Source organism: Haemaphysalis longicornis, unplaced genomic scaffold, assembly GCF_048455015.1.
Source record: "Haemaphysalis longicornis isolate Haplotype H1 unplaced genomic scaffold, Haemaphysalis longicornis Haplotype H1 scaffold_67, whole genome shotgun sequence".
NCBI classification, from domain to species: Eukaryota; Metazoa; Arthropoda; class Arachnida; order Ixodida; family Ixodidae; genus Haemaphysalis; species Haemaphysalis longicornis.
Window position 1 is genome coordinate 468,127 of NW_027526419.1, and position 21,869 is coordinate 489,995.

Here is a 21,869-nt window from a genome sequence, read left to right on the forward strand (position 1 = left end):
GCATTCCAAGCTCAGAATTATACTTCTTTTCTTTTCTGACTCTCCAAAGTGCACCCTCACCTTGTAATCGCGACTGCCTTATAACCGTAAAATAATATGGTATTTCTTTGAAGTTTGGGGTAAAACTGGTGCCATTGTTATCAGGACAAAACGGTCTTTTTAAGGTACAACCAAATTTGTATTCTGTCTTCATGCCCCCTTGAAACAGTGAGCGGGCATCTCGATGACAAATAATGGAAGACCACTGGCCAGTGATACCTTGACATCCCACACACTAGTCGAGAAAGGAAAAAAATGGCAGCATCTCCACTTTGTGGATGATGGCGAGGGTGCGGAGTACGGGGACTCAAAATGACGTCCAAGTTGCGCCCCAAGTGACATCCGATTTGCGCCCCGACCGTCATTCGATTTGAGCCGTGAGTTTCACCTTGATTATTCCCTAAATGGAACTGCAACTCACGGCTCAAATCGAATTTCGCTTGATTGTCGCTTGATGGTGGTCTGCGCACGGATGGACGCGGACGGACATTGGGAGGTCCTAAGGTACTCCGCACCATTACAGGCGAGAGGGTGAGCCGTTTGACTCTAGGGTACTAAACTCACGGTCGTAGTCCAGTGGGTAAGACAACTGACACTAACTCTGTCTGGTCTACCAGACACCAGCTCGAATCCTGCCGGTGCCTGTGTGATTTTTTGCGACAGTAAATGCTATGCGCACGGACGTGGACGGACATTGTGCGGTCCTGAGGTACTCCGCACCTAAAAAAAAAAAAGGATTCCAGTGGGTTCACTAGCTCTACTAAGTGGTGCCAATGTGCAAATGCTTTGATTAGGAAATACAAATTGTAATCTTTTTGATAAAATAGTTTGCGAGCTGAACAACAAAAACGCTTACAGTTTCAGCGATGCTCAGTGTTGTTCCAACATTTTCCGAACCTGTTGCAACAAGGAAGACTCGAGCGACAGGCCTCTTGTAGAACTTTTAAGACCCTGCAGCTCCTTGAAGAAGCATCAACCAACCATCGCTTGTCAGCAATGTCGGGACAACTGGTACTTAACAAAATTTATTAAAAAAAAAAAATTAAAGCCGTCCCCCTCAACGTGAAAGCTGTCGGAAGTGCAGAGCAGTGATTCGCCATAATGGGCTGTACCGCCATTATCCGCTCACTGCTACCACCCAAGCAATTCAGATTTCCCGCCTTTGCAGTGCTCGCGCGCCCCCTGCCTGAAACTGCGCCAGCAGGAGTTCGGTTCTTTCTAGGGGTGTGCGAATATTCGAAACTTCGAATATTCGATTCGAATTTCTTGGTATTCGATTCGATTCGAACGACACTTTTATTGTTCGAAATATTCGAACCACCCAAAACTTAAAAAAAAAAAAAAAAAGAAAATTCAGAGCGTGTTTGTATCGGTGTTTATTTACAGTGGACTCTCGATGATACGATTCTGGGGGTGCGAATTTCTGGATGATACGAATTTCCGAAAAGTCCCGGCTAAATCGCATCGTTTGCAATGGGAAAAATTTCGGCTGTTACGAACGGACCTGCGCGGCCCGGCGAAAGATACGAACGAGCCGGCGAGGCACCCGACTGCCGAACGAGCAAGTGACGGCTCTCGCTCCCCTGTTTGTCACTCTTTCTACAGAAACGGCCGGGCTGTTGTTTTCTGCTCGCAAAAACGCTCTGCGCACGCCCAACGCGCTGACACCGCCGCGAAACCACCCCCACGCTGCGCGCGGCGCGGCCGGCGGCGTCAACATGGCGTCGGCTCCAGCCGCGAAGTGGCGCGGGCGCTCGTGCGACCGCTTCTAACCGCTCTTTAAAATGCGGCTCAAGGGAGACACGAAGTTGCTTGTGCGGTAAAGGAGCTGATGATGCATGCGAAAACGGTACTATAAAAGATCATCCGCGCCGCTAGTGAAAGCGCCCATAAAATATTTGCCGTGGTGCTAAGCCTAACCATCTCCGGAGGAGCCAAGCCGGCTGTCTCGATCTCGTCGCAAGTAGTCAGGCTCTTCCATTCTGCCGCGCGCGTCGTGCGTCATTTTCTGACCGAGGTAGGCGCTACCGCGGGCGCGAAATCGTCGATGCGGGCGTGAAAATACAGCGCTCGCAGAGCCGAGGCGAGCGAATCGCGTGGAAAAACGCACCATATGCGGTTCACGCTTGACTGTTGCGGCGTGTGGCGAGCTTGGGCACAGCGAGTGAGGCGAGTGAGGAGACGAGCGCGAAGCTTTACGCAGCTTTACGTGCTCCAGAAAGGACTGCTTTGCGACATGGGGGTTAAAAAAAGCAGAAAAAATCACGAATTTTTCACGCGAAAGTAAGAAAAGAAATAAACGAAAACTTTTTTCAGCGCTCAATTTTTTGTTCTGTGTTGGTTCATACGAATTTCGGATGATACGAATATTTTTCGCAGTCCCGCGAGATTAGTATCATCAAGATTTTACTGTATCAGCGCGCGGCAATGTGCACGGGCTCGGGCATGCCAGCTACTTCAAGTGAGCGGCTGTTTTCGGTATCTGGTAAAGTGATGACGAGCAGGAGGTTGTCACTGCTCCCCGAACATGTCAAGCAGTTAAACTTTCTCCATGTTAACATTTAAGTGAGTGCAGACCTTAACCTGTTGAGTGCAATGGTATTGTGTAATTCCTAATTTTACTTTGTGTGATTTGTTGTGCAATAAAGTTGCAGTTTTTGTGTCTCTAGATGGTGAAAACATTAATTTTACAAAAAACAATAAGTATTCGTATTCGAAAAATATTCGATTCGATTCGAACTTTGTTTTTATTATTCGAATTCGCTTCGAAATTAAAAAATTGATATTCGCACACCCCTAGTTCTTTCTGTACTGGCTTTTCCTCCCGCACATGCCGGCGTTGCAACTCCACTTTTTCCACTTACTATCATAAAAACCAACCCAACGAGCGTTCCTAACTAAATGAACGTGGGTGCTGCTGGTTAGTTACGTATATTTTGCCTGAAATATACCTACAGTTTTCTTTGCGCTAAACAACAGGGAGACGTAAGACAAGCGCCAGCGGTTCACGAGTTTCGAACGCCTGTGACGATACAAACTGCTTGGCTTTCGAAGCCTGTGTGGGACACCGCGACGACAGAACGCCGTGTGGCTCTACTTTGGTCCAGCGAGGGAGTTACGATGATGAGGTGAGTCCCTAAAGTGCTCTGCACATAAAACTGCCCCTTGAAGCAACATCCTATCAGCTGCCCCACTGCCGAAGATCCACAATAAATCGAATAGTTATATCACATGCACAAAACGTCAAAGGATGTTATGGCAGAAAATACACAACGCCCACCGTCAATCAGCCCGACTTTGCGGACAACTGCCTCCAAGTTCAAGGACGTGAGAGATGACCAACAAGAACACCAGGCCTCGTCCTCACTCAAGAGAGGTCAGCACTCACTCAGACTCATTTCCGGCTCAGGCTTTGACTGCGGGCAGACCACTTCGAGGACAAAGTTGACGTACGTCCAGAAGCCCTGACAGGGAAAGAGGAACGAAGAAGTGCAAATAATTATTCGGGGTTGATTCCTCTACCAAAGAAGTGGATGACAACATAGATTGTGAAGGCACGTGATGACCGCATCGATGCATATGCCAAGCACATAGCACATGGCTTCTCAATTCCCTCTTCAAACTGCCAAAGAGCGGATGTCACTCAGCTGTTCCCTTTGGGCTTAGTCCTATTCCTCCGCGAAAATTCGCCGCTGGAAAACAAGTTTATCGCACAAAGTTCTGTCAACAAAGTAAGGTCGCACCGATTAGAAATCGCTTCTCAGCTTTATCCATTCAAGATCAAAGAAGTCGCCAGCTTAAGGAGGCACACTGGTCTTAAAGGAGCCCTAAATAGGCTGCCAAATGTTACGATTTTGCGTTAGCGGTCACTGGAGTACTATCCAAGGAACGTCATCCCGCAAAAATTGTTTAAATGCGTTAAGTATTAGCCGAGTTATCGCTCATTAAAAGGGGCCACCCATAAGGCCTGGGGCTCTCCTCCTCTAGTAGCTCCTCCGAAGCACTGTGGAAGCCGCGACGTCATCGACCCGGCGCAAGACCACCGAGAGAAACAGGGCAATCCATCACCCTCCTTGATGTACGCGCAGTCATTGGCTGCGCCAAGCCCTGCGCGCGCTTTTTTTTTTAGCACTCGACGCGCATGCTCCGCCCACCAGATTCCGGTTCCACGGTGAGCGCTGTCGCTGTGGTTCGCGTTCGCGGCGCCGCACTGGGCAGTGTCTCGTGCGTCATAGAGTCGCGTCAGAGCCGGAAAGAACTGCGTCAGAGCGCGCAAGTGTAGCGGCAAGGTATGGTTGGTGAGCCAGGGGAGGAAGTGAAATCTTTTTTTCGTGTTTGTGCGGCCCCTGCTTTACGCAGAGGTGTAATATTTGGTAGACGTTGTCGTGAAGGGGTACTCTAGCGATTGCGCGATTGAAATGGCGACATTCGGAAGCCTATTTAGGGCCCCTTTAAACCAAAAAAGTTTATTTTTGCAGCTGTGACTATGAAAATTGGGGGACTTGTGTAGTTTTTCATTCTGATTGTAGATATAAAATTTGTATTTGTGTAAAACGACTACATTCAAATTTATATGAATTTTTATACTTGAGTTTTTGACAGCCTTTGTAAAAAAAACTGCTGGAGGGAGGCAGCTGAACAAGGTACCAGTGAACTGTTCACAAATCAAGGAGTGCAGTAAGACTAACATTATCACTTTATCTGGTCTGTAGCAGAAGTTACCACCGTTTGAAGTTTGGGCCTGGAAGGCAAAACCGGTTTTTCTGGTTCCCACTTTTTAAGCCCAAACCTCAAACGGTCGTAACTTTTGCTACATACCAGGTAGAATGATAATATTAGTCTTATTGCACTCCTTGATTTGTGCACAGCTCACTGGTACATTGTTCAGCTGCATCTTGTCAAAAAATCAAATATAAAAACCCAAATAAATACGAATTTAGTCATTTTACACATACAAATTTTATATCACTATCAGAATGATAAACTACATAAGTCCCCCAATTTTCATAGTCAAAGCTGTAAAAATAAAGTTTTTGATCAAAGACTCCTGGTTCCTAATGGTTCCTTCCACCAATAAAAATGATTTCTGCTTTCGGTGGCAAACTACAAAAAATTGCTTTAAAGAGAGTTACAATGATTTGAGTTTGAAGAGGATTGCTAGAACACAGGTACGCAGCTATGAGGTGATTACTAGCGGTTTTGGCAAAAGTTTACACTAAATTCCACAGACGTTATTTTGATTACGAATTGGAGCCACTTTCACTCAAGGACTTGCCCAAACTCAAAGCTACGTGTCCAAACGTGATGCAGAGATTTTTCGAGCTCAAATGCCTTGTTTTTCAGTTTGTCTTGTTTTGTGTTATGTTTTGTGTTTTGTGTAAGCTCAAGTCTTGTTGTATTCTTTGATAAACTTATTGATTGATTGATTGATTGTAGGGTTTAACACGCCGGCGCAACGGAGGCGATGAGGCACACGCCGTAATGGAGGCTTTGGATTAATTTTGACCACCTGGGGATCTTTAAGGTGCGCCAAAATCTCGTAAACACGGGCGTTTTTGCTTCTTGCCTCCATCCTTAGATAAACTAACGGTACTGAACAATATTTTCTTTGCGTGAATGAAACCCGGATTTCAGCAAGATTACCTTTCATTTCAGAGGTTTGGGTTAGCTGCTGATAGAAGCTCAACACGATAAACAGCAAGAAAAAATGGGGACACAGTGAAGAACACTTAGGCACAACTGTTCTCTCCTAGTTGACGATCCCCTCAACTTCAAATGTTATTAAACCTTCAAATATTACAAAAACCGCAAACAAACGACCATAGTCACATCCTACGACAACAATCATCGCTCACACAAAGCAGAAAAACGAAAATACAATTTCCCATTTCGTCGCGGGCTCCTTGATCAAGCCTCTAGAGTCATCATCATCATCGTCACCACCAGCCTATCTACACCCACTGCAGGGCAAAGGCCTCTCCCATTATTCTCCAATTACCCCGGTGCTGTGCCAACTGTGACCAATTTATCCCCGCAAACTTCTTGATCTCGTCTGCCCATCTAACCTTCTGCCGCCCCCTGCGCCCCTCTAGGGTACAGACAAGGAAAACAAGTGTGGTAGTATGTGCATTACCTCCTCGGCAAAGTGTTCGTGCCTACGGCCAATCAGGTCAGCGAGCATGGCCCAGGCTTCACGCACGCACGCACACGGAAAGGCTCCGTCCCCGACTTCCACGACGGGCATGGCGCTCTTCAGACCCAAACTCTGAAACCAAAGCAAAAAAACATTGCCCGCACATCTGCTTGCTTCACTACAAATGTCGTCAAAAACGAAAGTTGTCTGCCACCCATGCCACGTAAACTCTTCTTCCATCCGATCTGACCGACCCATCTCGCTCCTCTAGCGAGGAATGCAATAGAGGCTTGCTCTATGCGGTTCAGTTTTCCCACCCTCACACTGATGTATGCATAGAGCTGTATTTTCTTCATTTTTGACGGGGGTGTAGGTGATATGTTATCTGTATTTGAAGAAACCTTGCTTCGTTGCGGTTGACCCATAGCTGAACCCAATTGCTGCCAAGCTAAGCGATGCAACATACAAGCATGCCAGTTAATCCCCAAGCCCTTGTTGAATTGAATTAAATTGAACTTATTTTACAAGCATGTTGCGAGAAGACCAGGAAGAAGGCTGTTGAAACAGCTTGACGGGCCCTCAAACAGCCCACCTCAAACCAAATCTGAAAATACAAAAAAAAAAAAAAAAATTGGCTCCAATCCACGCTGTGAAGGTGGTTGGAAAGCAGAGCTTTAAACACCCAGAACAATTGCCCATGCGAAATCACTTGAATTCCCACACGTGGCTCTACAAAGAGTGAAACCAGAGATTCTGCCAGCCGTTACCTGGAATTCGCGGGGGCGGCGTCCCAAACGTAGCAGCAGCATTGACCACGGCCGGGCTAGAGTGGCGTACGCTGCCGCTGTAGCCCGGCCATGAGTCGGGAGAAAGAAAACAGAGAGGAGCGTCTTTCGAAGGGTGAGACAGCGGAACCTGGCCATCCTGATGTGCTAGATCGGGGCTACACCACCACGCGACACAAGTGCAGACACCGAAACAATTCAGCATATGAGCTTAGTGATTCCCATTTATGCCGATTAAAACTAGTTAGTTTAGTAAGTTTGGGAATTGCGAAAAAGTTGAGGGAACTTTTACACGCTAATTATCAGAACCAGTTGCTCCTTTCGCCTTTTGCAATACCTCTTAAAAAACACAACCAAACTGGTATTCACCAATTTAGAAAACGGAGTCCCATTCGTGGCAAGCAGTGCGCAAAAGCTAGCGTTTCTCTAGCAGCCAGATGTCTGTATGTGGTCTCTACATTATGTTTTCCCACCCTGCAAACCAATCGTAAACGTATCTTTGCCGTACGACCACTTAATTCAGCCGGGTGCGGGTTAATCAAGAGCTGCTGTCGAACAAGTTAATCAAGCCGTGTGAAGGAAGCACCCAATGAACACGAAGCTGTGCCAAAACAGGCTCAAAACAAGCGTCGCTAAGGCAGACGACAAAGCCGTACCGCCGACGCACCCACCGGCGAGCAGGCACTTCTGCGGGGTAACGCTAGGTAAATTCGCCGCACCATCTACAGTGTGCTCCACGAGTGAAACCCTCTCCCCCCCTCACCGCACTGGGAGTTTATTGTCCCGCATGCCGCAGAAGAATCGTTGGCTGGTAGAGGTAGAAAGCTTTGCTTTAAATTGGTGGTTGAAGGAAGGCCATTATCTCTGCAGTATGTACCCTTTGAAACCTTCAAACGCCAAACATTTCCCTCAGAAGCATGCACTCCAACCAGACATGTGAATCCAAGGGGGTCATTTTGTCACGCGACTCCTTCAGGTAAAGTTTGCTTTGAAGCAGTCACTAGGTTCAGCCTCTTACCACGAACTGTCGCGACGAGATGCGGCAGAGGTCAGCCATGAAAAGGACCGCCACTTGTGCAAAGAGACCGTTCTGACCGAATCCACCCAGATCGCAGAAGGGCACCACCAGACCTGTCAAAAAGGCAACGAAAAACACACCAAAGTGCTACTTGTACAACTTGATTCCCCAGGCCTTTACAGTCGGTGACGCACCTTGAAGAGCCCAGCAGGTGGTCAAGAGAACCATCGCGAATGGAAACTGAATTTGCGATTTGAAAGCTCTGTTTAGAACGAATGGCTTAAATTTCTTTCCTTGTCTCTCCCTTTGAACACAAGACATGTGGGGAGAGGAGCTCAGGCAAGGTAGCTTCATAAATCCACTGCACCTCACGTTACAAAATCACTATACTCGGGGACAACTTAAAAACGACAACGGAAGTTGCCCCTGGATCTCACGGCTGAAGTCGGCTGCTCTTCCAGGACATGGTACAAAGATTGTGCATTACTGCCAGAGTTTGCAACATGACACAGTTTCTTTCCAGCATGTTTTGGACTTAAGGGAGGACACTGCTCTTAAAACAGTTCCTTTTAATTTCTAAGTAAACTCTGTGAAACTTGCCAGTCTTGCTGCTTTTTTTCCACTGATATCAAATATGCCATTTATTTTTTTAGTCATTCAATTAGCTCCAAAGATAAGCAGAGGTAATTAGTCATTTTCGGAGCAACAATAGAAAAAATAGTGCTGGTCATAATATTTTTCAATACTGTGAACCCTGGTGAATGCAATAAGAGAAGTGGTTTTTGATGCACCGCTTGGAAGTAATTTTACAGCTCATTAAACTTTGGTGGCACCAGTGGCAAGGAACCATTGTAATGCCCATTTCAAACACCAAAGTTTAATGAGCTGTAAAATTAGTTGCAAGCAGTGCATTAAAAAAAATGCTTCCTACATTGCATCCACCAGGGTTTTTAGTGTTTGAAAATATAAAGATTACAGTATTATGACCAGCACTGTTTTGTCTATTGTTTCTCCAAAAATGACTAATTTTCTCTAATTATCTTGGGAACTAATTGACCTAATGGCATATTTTAAATCAGTGGGAAAAATCAGCAAGACTGGCAAGTTTCAGAGTTCACTTAAAAATAAAAAAAAATAGTTCTAACAGCCACCTCCCCCGTTAATCTGGTTGTAGATTAGTGCACCGATGACAACAAACTAGATAAAAAAAAAAAAACAGACGATGTTCACGTTGAGCGCAATCTCCTTTCAAAATGCGCACACGCGCTTTGAAATCTGCGATCGTCGCTTCGGTAGAGTGGTACACTACATGAGCTATTGCCGTTCCTAACTTGTACCTGGGTACAGCTTGAGGAAGTGTCGTTCACTGCTTACGCTCAATAACCATCAGTTACATACACGGACAAGCAGCAAACTACTTCTTACTAGCCATTAGCATAGATCTAAATGCAGTTCGGAGAAATGTATTGCGTAACAGATCGAATCAGCAAGCATGGTTTGCCTTGTTTCAACTTCACAGGTTTCTCAGAGATGATATTGCTTGTCATTGGTTCTACAGGCACCAAATCATGCAGACAAAATATTACACTAACGTTGTTTTTAAAAGCTGCAAAGAGAAATACAACAACGTCACTAGCTTGCATCTAACTTAGTTGGAACACTGGCTGAGATGTTCCAAGAATCTTGTGCATTAATTTGTAAAAGCACGTGGTATGGAAGGAGTTTTTCAATGGCGGCTCTGCTATTGTATTTGGTTTTCAGAATGATGAACAACCAATGAACAGTATAGTTCTGCTCCACAAAACATGCTTCTTGTTGCTCAAGCACTCTAAATAGCTTTGTTTATCGTTGTTTCTCTGGTTGTTTATCCGAAATAGTCATTGTTTATCCGATTTTAGGTATTTCCTAAGAAACAGATCAGCTCATAAAAGGACTAGTAACGGGGCCAGTTTTTATGTTTATGGACTGATCATTTGTGGAAATTTGCCGTAAAGGTGTCTGTGAAGAGTTCTATTCCCGGCATTGTTAATTTAATGTCCGTTCCTGAATATCTTCAGTGAGTTTAAGAAGCCTTGAAGGCTTTCAAAAGGTTATTTTGCAATTTGAGAGCATTTCATTTCCTTAATGCCATACATAACATTCCACCTGAAAATGGCAAATTTCTTTCGCTGAAAATACAAGTTCGATAATCTATTCCATGAAAGAAACTTTGGCATGTTTAGTTGCCCCGATTAGATTTGCAACTCGGGACGTCTCTCATTACCCAATGAATCAAACCTGTATTCTTCAAAACCACTCAAAACGTTCCACAAAGCAGCTTTTTTTCTTGCTTTCAAAAAGATTGATTGATTGATTGTGGGGTTTTAACGCGCCGACGCAACGCAGGCGATGAGGCGCGCCGTAGTGGAGGGCTCCGGATTAATTTTGACCACCTGGGGATCTTTAACGTGCGCCGAAATCTCGTACACACGGGCGTTTTTGCTTTTCGCCTCCATCAGAAAAGCGGCCGCCGCGGCCGGGAATCGAACCCGCGACCTCGTGCTCAGCAGCTTTCAAAAAGATAAAGAGAAAGATAAAGACGGGTGCAAAAGATAAAGAAGGGTGCAATTTCTCAAATGTTTTCACTGTAGATTAACAACTTTCCCCTGCGTTTGTGTGAACACCGATCGTGTGCTGCTACCATCAACCAACAGTGTGCAAAGCACCCACTTTCTGTAGAGCACTAAAAGAAGCCAAAAGACCCGTGCAAGATATTGAAAGAAGAAAAACAGCTTATACAAAACACAGTAACATGAAAAGCTCACAGGTGTTGAAAGAAGATGCAAAGGTTTGCGCAAAACCATGAAAAAAGACGAGTCTAGCACAGGCATTGAAAGATAAGAAGCAAATAGAAGGTAGGCTCAAGTAAGATGAAATACTTGCACAGGAAACTGAAAGAAAACGCTCGCAAAAGGCACCAAAAGGAACCGGAAAGCTTGCACAATATTGTGAAAGAAGATGAAAGGATAGAACAGGGAATTGAACGAGGACAAAAAGATTGCACAGGGCACCGAAAGAAGACGGACAGCTTGCATGATACAGCGAAAAAAGAAGGCTTTCACAGGGCACCAAAAGAAGTTAGAAAGCTTGCACAATACAGTGAAAGAAGATAAAAGGCTAGCAGAAGGCACTGAAAGAAGACAGAATTGAAAAAAGACTAAAGGCTTGCACTAGGCACTGAAAGAAGACAGAATTGAAAAAAAGACTAAAGGCTTGCACTAGGCACTGAAAGAAGACAGAATTGAACAAGACTAAAGGCTTGCACAAGCACTGAAAGAAGACAGAAAGCTCGTATTAAAAAAAGGTTAAAGGCTAGCACAAGGCACTGAAAGAAAATATAAATGTTGTACTTAAAATTGAAAAAAGTCTAAAGGCTTGCGCAAGCACTGAAAGAAGACAGAAAGCTCACGCAAGACAGTGAAAGAGAACGAAAGGCTCCCACAGGATACTGAAAGAAGACAAAAAGTTTGAGCAGGGCACCAGAAGAAAAAAAGACCTATGCACGAAAGCCAAGTTCGCCCGAGGCGCAGAATGAGTTAAGAGCACATGCACAAGCAGGACAACTCAGTGAGCAATGGAACAGAAGACGATAGGTGTAACATTAAGGGACAAGAAGAGAGTAAAGTGGGTAAGGGTACAAACGCGTGTTAAGGACATGTTAGTAGAAATTAAGAAGAAGAAATGGGCATGGGCAGGGCATGTTGCGCGAAGGCAAGATAACCGTTTTTCATTAAGGGTAACAGAGTGGATCCCTAGAGAAGGCAAGAATGGCAGGGGGCAGCAGAAAGTTAGATGGGCAGATGAGATCAGGAAGTTTGCGGGGATAAATTGGTCGCAGTTAGCACAGGACCACGATAGTTGGAGATCTATGGGAGATGCCTTTCCCCTGCAGTGGGCTTAGACGGGCTGATGATGATGATGATGCACAAGCAGAGATGTGCGTCCGACTGCCCCTCCTTATAAGATGCCAAGCATCAATAAGGTGCAAACGCAATGAAGACATGGAGGAAAGAAGAACAGCCCATCCTTATCCAAACCTCTGAGCAGGTTGAATGACATGGCGACGTCCACCACGTGCAGAGCCGTCCACCACACTTCGAGGGCCAGGTGGAAGCGGTGGCCATCACCAGAGTCACAGTGCTGTGGGGAAGTTGGTTTAAAATTCAAGCTGCCAAATTGACAAAAAGCAGCTTGAAAGTACGTGTGAACCTACAAGTGAGAAATTACTGGAAAGTGCAACATGCCACAAACAGGAAAACAAGTTTCAATTTTTGCAAAAAATGGTAAGCAGACTAAAAGTTTGACAAAGTAGAAGACTTGGTTTATTCTTTCGGTGAGTGAAATTTGCTCTAATTGCCAACCATTTAGCACAACTGCGTTAATTAAAAACTTGTTCCATTCGATTTTTCTCGAAATGTCACACTGTGAGTCAGTTTATTGTTTTTTTATTGCCATTTTGCTGTTTTTTATTTCCATTTCTTTTGGTTCGCTTCATTTTTTTTTGTATTTGTAAGTTTGTTGTTCTCTTTTCTGTTTCTCTTTTATACGGTAATGAATTCCCTATTTATTGCACACAATAGATTCACCAGCCAATGAGATGGCTTCAGTGACACCGTAATCTACCGCAGTTTCGCCTAATGTCGTGCAAAAAAATAATTCGACAGGCCAACATTTTTTTAAACCCGAGTGACAGCTCATTGTTGGTAGCAGCTCCAAAGAATTGTTTGCTACCTTCCCAGAAAACCAGGAAGCATTCCAAACCTTGGTCAAGCACAGCGGGTTGAACTTTGTGCCTTTCACTGAAGCACCCGGAATCGTGACTTTATGGCACATTTCGTGCTTGTACTCATTATTTCTAGTTTGAAATTCCCGCCAACTGTCCCGCTGTTATTCTGCACGTAAGTAACAAAAAAGTATTCAACTGTGCTTCTCATGTCTTGTACCTCCTTCCAATAACCTTCCTACCCTTTCTATTGCTTTACTGCTTTGCCACTCGACTTACCATGCTCGCACAATTCACAGACTTGTTCACTCGGGCTGCCACTACTATAATTTTCTATTTATTGCACTAACTTGTTGCACTAATTTATTACACCAATTTGTACTCATTGTGTGTTCATTTGCACTAAATTTCAGTAATTTATTGCACTAATTTGCACATTCTTACAGTATTTTATTGCGCTAATTTTATTGCACCAATTTGTTCCCATTCATGGAGTATTGAATGCGTCACAGTCGATTTAGTTGCAACACTGCTTTCAAACTGTTATATACAGTCTAAAAATACAAAATCCACATGTTGAATCCACAAGCAAGAAATATATCTTTACGTCTTAATACTGGCACCACCGAGATATACATACATTAAGCTGTTGAAGTCATTAGTTGGATGGCATACCATCTCGTCAGGTAGTATAATAATACAAAAGATGAAATACGGGCCACTGAACAAGTCAAAAACCAAAAAATGACATTTCGGGGGTACTACAGCTCTCTTGTTCACAATCTCTTCTGCTTACAAGCACTTCATGCAGCGCTCTTGAAACGTCATTTTTGTTTTTGACCTGGTTAATGACTTGCAGTTCATCCGTTTACATTAAGGTGCACCTATATTTTTGTTTTTATGCTGACATGTACAGTCATGGTCAAATGAAATGCGAGCACGAAAACATAAACCGGAACCACAAATATTGCGATTTCTTTCCATGCAAGTCAAATTGAGGCTTGACTTCAATTTGACTCGGCTGCAATTGAGGCTTGGCTTCAATTCAAACAACGACAAAGTTTGAAAATGTGGCTTTGCAAATATAACAATAGTGCCCCATTATTGTACCTCCATAAACAGTATTTTTCAATTTTGAGTGTTCTGGTTCGAATTTTAGTGTTTGCATTTCTTTTGTGCATGACTGTACCTATTAATATTTTACTGGCTGAATGACCCAGTCAAGCTGATTTTGTTGGCTTTCCGTTGAAGCCCCTAAAACTTGTCTTTGCCCACATGTCACATAAACCGGTTGAATAACCGACTGGTTGATTCACTGAATGATTGGCAGATCGCATTTACAAGTGCACTTTCACGCCCCCTCAGCAAGAGCACAGTGGGCACGTTCGGTCCCCACTCACATTCCAGTCAGCGACCGGCAAGCCCGAGCACGGTCCAACCATGCGCAGAGTCTGCCGCAATTCATCCACCACACAGCGGCAAAAGTCGTGAGGCCCCATCGAGTCGGCCGTCTCTCGGCCGAATGAGTCCAACCCGTCTTTACTTGCACCCGTGTCGGCCAACCTGCAAGCCGTAGCCAAGCCAACATTAGACACTTACTGAAAGGCACAATTGAGTTTCCAAGTTGTGGTTTATGCATTGAGGCTACACGCGGACTTTGAGGCGTACTGTAGTAGACAGTGGAGGAATAATTCAAACGGGTTTTGCTAATGCCTGTTGAAACCTCCCACACACTACCGTTTTAGTGAAAGCGTAAGCTGTGCTTGAGAGAAAAACGTTCCCGGCTAGAGTACTGCTCGGTTGTATGAAACTCTGTTCCTGAATACTCGTCACTGTCTCTGGAACGAGTCCAGATGAGATTTGTTTGAATCCATTATGATCATTACCTTTTCAGGAGAATATATTACTGGTACGACAGAATACTTGACCACATTGGATTAAGCAGACTGAGTGACAGAAGAACACTCCTCGATATGTGCTTTCTTCACAAGCTCCTTCACAATGACGTTGACTCTGCCGATTTGCTAACTCCCATCAATTTTCATGTCCCCACACGATGCCGTTCCTCGCCACTATTTTATGCTGCCGTCAATCATAAAAGCCCTATCCAGAGAATGCAACTCCTTTACAACTCACTTCAAGCACCTGATCTGAGTATCTTTGACTGTTACAGCACTCTTGCCCGAGCTGTTAAAGCGTCTAAAGCCTGAGTGTGTTCTTTTGTGTTGTAAAATCATGTGTGAGTCAACCATGTAATGTTTATCCATTGATGTTATTTTCATTTCTTATGCTCTTCTCTCTATTGTACACATCCTCCCTTCCTTTGTTTCTTCTGTGCACCACGCTGAAGGCATCATGCTGTTTGTGGGCACTTATCCAAATAAATAAATATATAAATAGTCTGTGAGTTCCTCCTCAACAACAGAATGTTGAGGCAGCAAGACACAGGAGCGCACATCTTTACTGCAGACACCAGCAGTCTCATGCACAAACACATTTGCGTTTTACCATACCTTATGACAAAACACCCCGTGTGACCACATTTTTGTGGTCAGAGATGCGGTCGGTGGACTTGGTTACGAGATTGTTCGCATGTCAAGTGTGAAGCATACCACACAAAGCTTCATTTGAAACCATTGCCATGACTTCATGTTTCTGCACGTTCTAACACGACAGACGCTACGCAGTACCAGCAGAGGTGGAGGCCAGCAACAACACTGTCTTTATTAGGCACGGGCCAAATGCACCTGGACACAGTTCCAAGCATGAGTACTTGACACATTGGTTGCCGATTCGAGGCAAATGCAAGCTTCCCCAGCTGTTTGAAATAACTTAACACTTGCCCATCACTGACACCAACACATCTCGACAGCTCAACTTATCAAGATAAGTTTGAAATAAGAATTCGAAACCAAACAGCACAGTTTATTTTTTGCTTTACCTTACTTATTTCACTTATTAACAGCGATATAATGAACAGACTCATACATTTCTGCTGCGGAAACCAACTACATGTGCCTTCTTGTAGACAAGAGTGCACCCTTACCTGTCGACTTCGTGCCTGATGTAGGCAAGGAGGCAGGAGACTTCATGGTGCTGTTTGTACGCTGCGAAAAGAACACGAGGCATAAAAAATAATGCTTCATTTCATTTTAGACAGATACAACAAAAGAACACTGCGCAAAGCATGCCAATTTGAGTACAACATTAGCAGCTATTAATTTGTGTCCACGACAGCACAGCCCAGGATTGCAGACAGTCCCACAACACAAGCACACGTGGCGAGAACTTGGGCGACCGACCAAAAAGTGGTAAGCGTTCGCAGAGGTGATCGGGTGCAAGTTTTTCAGAAATGACAGAAATTCCGCAAACTTTTATCTGAGAAAATCTTCATGAAATACTTGTTGTGTAGTAAATTTAGCAAAAGTGCGAAGGTACATCATGGGTGGTGACCATGTAACCCTGTGCAGGACCTTGAACGAACCTTTGCTTTTTTTTGTACAAACCGGTTCAATTGTCTATTCAAGTCGTTCTTTGACCGGTTTGTCGAAAAAAAAGCAAAGGTTTCAACACTTCGTTCAAAGTCCTGCACAAAGTCACATAGTCACCCCCCACGTCGTACCTTCGCACTTTTGCTAAATTTACAACACAATGAGCATTTCATGAAGATTTTCTCAGATAAAAGTTTGCAGAATTTCTGTCTTTTAGATCTCTGGAGTACTGCAATCAATCCACATAAGCAAAGCATGCTGAGAAGAGGCTCGAATACAACTTTTATGCAAGTGCAGCAGAAGTTCCCGTGGCATAGAACGAGCTGGAAAGGTGTCGTTTACATTAACAACTCTCTCAACAAAATCATTCAGGTGGAAAAGATCACGAAAGCAATCAGACCTACATTACGAAGCGCCACTGCATTTTCACTGCCCAGCTTTTGACCTGTTGCATCTTCCTTTTGAAACGTTGCAATGTCACAGCTGTTCTAGGACCTCACTCTGTCCACCAATAAAAATTAAAGCCGTTCCACTTAAAAATCTGTCGTAAGTGCAGAGCAGTGATTCGCCATGATGTGCTGTGGCGCCGTTATCCGCTCACTGTTACCACCCAATGCCATTCAAATTTCCCGCCTTCGCAGTACTTGCCTGAAACTGCGCCAGCGGGAGTTCTGTTCTTTTTGTGCTTGCTTTTCCTCCCACACGTGCCGGCATTGCACTGCCACTTTTTTCGCTTACTATCGTAAAAACCAACCCAACAAGTGTTCCTAACTAAATGAACGCGGGCATTGCCCATTAGTTACGTATATTTTGCCTCAAATGTACCTGCAGTTTTCTTTCCACTGAACAATGGGGAGATGTATGACAAGTGCCAGCAACTCACGAGTTTCGAACGCGTATGACTATATAAACCGCTTGGCTTTTGAAGCCTCTGGGTTACACCGCGACGACAGCCGCTACGACAGAACGCCCTGTGGCTCTACTTGGGTCCAGCGAGCGAGCTACGACGACAAGGCGAGCCCCTAAAGTGCTCTGCACTTAAAATATGGCATTGAGCGGAAGAATTGGGCACTTACGTCGTCTCACCTTCCACGCAACAAAAACAAAAGAACGAAACCAGCGACAGTGGCTCAACATCACAAATCCCTCCCACAAAACCAAACTTGAGCCCCGTTCAGTATCACTGCCGGCTTGTGGTTTTCATTGCAGTAGTGAGTACAGACAAATTTTGCTTACGCGGTGACCTCTACAGCAGCTACGTGCCCTCAATGTAGCCCCACAGTGAATCAGACCAGCCGACGCCAAAGGCGATAAAACATATTTTACAACACGAACCCACGAACCAAAAGGACAAAACCAAAAGTTGGATGGAAGCCCGTCTGGAAACCTATGGGAACAATTAAAAACGAACGTCAAGCATAAAAGTTTATAGACAAAGATGTTTTGGCCCCCATACGGGGCCCTTGTTCACAATCTTTGTTTTTAAAAGGTTTTTTTGTTTATAAACATCTGTTTTTATAAACTTTTATGGTCGGACTTTGTTTTTAATTGTTGCCGAACCAGAAGGAAACATAACATGGAGGACATACTCAAGATACTCACCTTCTGTGCTCCTGTGAAAGCTTTGGGAAACATCCAGGGTCATGAACTTCGACCTGCGTGAGAACGATAGAAAAAGGTTGTCAGGAGGGCTAACAAATTTTTCCTTGAAACTATGCGTACATCCCACTTCATTATAAAAGATAAAGTCCTCCTCCTTGGGAACGTGTACACAAGCAGAGTAAGCGGGATGCATAAGAAACACACAGCAACAGAAGACATCAGTCAAGTACAACTTTATCCCATCTGGGATAAATAGGAAAACTGGCACCTTGACTTCCCGCCATTTCTTCTAAGGGGGCACATTGGTTTTTCGGAACGAAAAATTGCCCGAAGAAGCACTTTTTTAGGCATCACTTTTCTCTTGATTAGCACAGTTTTCCTCCAAAAATTGCGAACTTGGAACAGTACCAGGTACTTATAAAGGCCATAGAAGCCTGATTCCCACAAAAAATTAACAATTTTCCCATAATTCCCCACTTTTTTTGCCATGATTGGTATCGCAGTGATAGGAAATTCTCGAGAGGTACACCCCAGCATGTAGTGCAGTTAGGAAGATCATTTCTTTTGCACTGTGACATTGAATGTATAAACCACGCAATAAGGGAAGCATATTTTTCATTTGTTGCTTTAGTAGTTCGATTAGTGTTATTTTTAATTGGTTAGCAGGAGTATTTCAAACCTAGTAGTTAGAATTGATGTAAACTTGTATGCGATCGTAAAACAAAAATAGTGCTTCCCAAATTGCATTCTCCACAACTTCTGGTACCTATTGATGCCTTGCTGGTAATTTTTTGTTGAATAGTTTTTTTCCCTATTGTTCTCAAGAACATTCAAGGAAAATTTTTAATTAACTTGGAAACTAGTTACCTCACATCAAAACTAATCAGATATTTGAAATCAGCTAAGAAAACTGAACAAGCCCATGAGTGTTTATCAAAATTGGTTGGAAAGCAAAAAAAAATGTTTCTAAGACTTAATTTTGACAGCACACACCCAGACTAAAGTTTGCAGTGCTTTCGTGTCGCTCTGTTACAAGAGCCAAGCATTCGTCAATTTTAAATTTGTCCTTAATGGCATCGGCCAATCTGTAGAAGACAGTAAATGACATAAACTGGCAATGTCGATTGGGGCATAGGAAATGCCACAGGAGGCGACTACGTTGCCTTTGACATTCCGGATTAGGCGGCTTAATTAAAAGCAGTTTGTGTTGAGCTTGACATATTGGTTATTTTACCATGGCTACCTTTTCACTGACTTGTATGCTATCTTTGCGGTGCATATAAAGAAAGTCAACAGGTTTGGCTTATTTTCAAAGCACTGAAAAAGACAAGACACCACACACGCAGCCTCAAAGACTCCCGCAGGGTCTCAAGCTCACTCTTCAATATGTTAATGCTTGCCAATCTCATGGTTAATGTTAACTTTGCGTTGGTTAAGGCACAGTTTATAACAAGGTCTGCGGTGTATTAAATGCCACCCAGTGAACACGCAAGTGCGCAGTCACAGACAACAGCAGCAACCGGCAGAGAGGACCGCTCAAACAAAACAACACAGTTGGATTTCTGTCTTAAGTTCAAACAGTAAGGCCCAAATTACGCATTTTTATTTTAACTAGGAACCCCTTTCAAATATTTTCCGGCTTTTTTTTAACAGCAAATGATGCTTTGTTTGTTTTGAAATAGATAAGTAAAGCTGGCATTTCTGCGTCGTTCCCCCTCCAGTTTTTAAGGACGCAAAACAGCATGTCGCACAATGTCAGCCAAGTAGCAGCGATGCTGCCACCTAAGAAAAGATGCAGAAAATGTTTGCACAATCCCCCAACAGGGCAGGCAGAGACGGTAATACACAGACAAGTCACGTAGATGATGGCACCACAATATCCCAGACTTTTGCCGCCAGTTGCTGTACATAACATAGATGCCAATGCCAAAAAGGGATGATAGCGCTCATGTCCCCCTGCAGAAATATTTTTATTGCTCTAGTACGACAAGGCAAAACATCCGACCAAAACTAAAACTCAACCAAATCCTACCCCATGTGAAAGGAAAGAAGTTGTTTAACAATGCTTAAAGGCTGAGAACTGTGCATTTTAAAAAACCGTGCACCCAGCAGAACTTCGTGCATATGTTTGTTTTACTTTACACGGCCCTGCCTTACTGTTTATTTCAGAAGAACAGTTAGATGAGCTATGCCAATCCCGTTTTATTTTTGCCGATTGTGCCGTCACAAATCGAAATGCGGGAAACAGTATCGGAGGTGCTATTATCATCGTCGCATTTCACATCTTTTGTTTTAATATGCAACTGCTGCTGCTTCTAATGACGTATTCATACGGCACCACAATCTACCCTAAGCTGCCAACATGTTCTCCTACTTTATTTCCATTTCAATACTCAGTTCACCATGCTTCTGCTGTCAGTAAGACATCTTCACAAGCTGCTTTACCAAATCCACAAACAAAAACTGCATAAGCTAACAATGCATGAATTTAGACAGGGAATAACATAAAGGGACACTTCTTGTTTCGACTGAAAGATTGTGCATTCTGTAGCCTTCTGAATTTTTGTGTGACAGTCAACAATACCTTGTTTGCTAAGAAAGAAATATTTTGAGATGGCATTTTTCTCTCCCATTTCTGAGGCGTTTCCGAACTCGTTACAAAGCAGCCATCGCAAGCCGGGCACGGTAATACTTGATCGCCGCCGTTTTCCTGAAAGCCTGTTCTCAACGGCTTTCAAGTTTGTTGCAGACAATCAGGAAAGGTTTGTTTGACGCCATCTTGGTGTGGCGACGTACAGCAAATTTGGTCGCCAAGCCCCCCCTCTTTATTGGAAGGGAAGAATAATCTCGGTGGAGCTTTCCTGGAAATGTGTCCAGGACGTACCTCCGCCTGGTAGCAGGTGATGAAAATACGTTTCGAGCTGATCGAATAATTTTACGGCCATCTCGTTTCTGGTCGATCGTGCTAATTACATCTGCTTTTGTCGCTGGCTGTGTCAAGTATATGAACATTAGTGGTCAGTAGGTGCGGTAGTCTGTTGTGCTCACCAACAGGCATTCATCTTCTGGCTGTGTTCGCAGCACAGTTATACAGAGTACTTGCTCAATGCATACTGTTTGGTCACCTCATTGCCTCTGTACAAAACGCGAAAACCACCATAAATGAAAATTTTAACAAATCTCCACTGTTCCCAACTTTCGTTTTTCGTTGTCAAAGCAGCTGTAACCCCGCTAGACACGTAATCGTGAATTTAAAACATGGATTTCCCTAATCCTAAACGCAAACACGCTCGTGTTCAATGCCCATCCTTCGTGCTCGTCAGGATCATGCCGCTTCGCAGTTCTCTAATCGCTTGTCCCCATATTCTCTCAGTTATAAATTTCCCCAAATGTTTTCCCCGTCCCCAAATGCACATACCTTGCGGACCAAAACAGCCTGGTGAGCTGCGCATGCGTCAGCCGGTCTCGGCAGAGAAGCTGACCGCACAGGCGGACATAGGGTACGTCGGGGGAGAAGTTGCACGCAGAAGCACCGACACGGACGGCTCTGTCAGTGCAGTCGAACATGACGCCCACGTCTGCGTCGGTAGGCTCTGTAAAATAAGACACAACGTTCAAACGGGCGTCGCTTCGACTGCGAGAGTAAAGAACCTTAGATGAGCGGTACTGCTTTCCTGATCTCGCGCACCTGCAAACCGTCCAACAGTGTTGAGTCCCACGTTACACTTTAGGAGTTGCGACTAAGGTCACCAAAGCAGCTAACGGGCGGGGAAAAAACTGTAACGTACCGAAAACATTCCGATCCCTGGGTCGCCCCGGTTGGTGCGGATACGAAGCCACGGATGTCATTTTTTCGGTTACGCTGCTCTTGGATTTTCACACCAGGAGAAAAATCAAAGCATCGCAGGGCACGAAATCACGGATAGTCAATCTGCGCTACATTTCTTTCTAACGCGGCACTTATTACCGCATTTCTGAAACTACAGTGAACTTGCGTCACAGAGAGGTTTCTGCACAAAAAGAGCGCGCTTGTTCGCAA

At 44.3% G+C, this 21,869-nt stretch overlaps 1 protein-coding gene across 1 annotated transcript in view; it reads right to left on the reverse strand.

Annotated features, from left to right (window-relative positions):
- The window catches only part of LOC144144216 (protein MMS22-like), a 64,990-nt gene extending 43,121 nt beyond the window's left edge, over positions 1-21,869 (reverse strand). The window contains exons 1-9 of the mRNA XM_077675586.1: positions 21,619-21,869; positions 21,249-21,423; positions 17,831-17,883; positions 15,784-15,844; positions 14,138-14,300; positions 12,052-12,154; positions 7,976-8,088; positions 6,173-6,304; positions 3,428-3,503 (exon numbers count right to left, since the gene is read on the reverse strand). Coding sequence (XP_077531712.1) covers positions 3,428-3,503; positions 6,173-6,304; positions 7,976-8,088; positions 12,052-12,154; positions 14,138-14,300; positions 15,784-15,844; positions 17,831-17,883; positions 21,249-21,423; positions 21,619-21,679 — 937 coding nt within the window. The 5' untranslated portion in view covers positions 21,680-21,869. The remainder of the gene's footprint in view (positions 1-3,427; positions 3,504-6,172; positions 6,305-7,975; positions 8,089-12,051; positions 12,155-14,137; positions 14,301-15,783; positions 15,845-17,830; positions 17,884-21,248; positions 21,424-21,618) is intronic.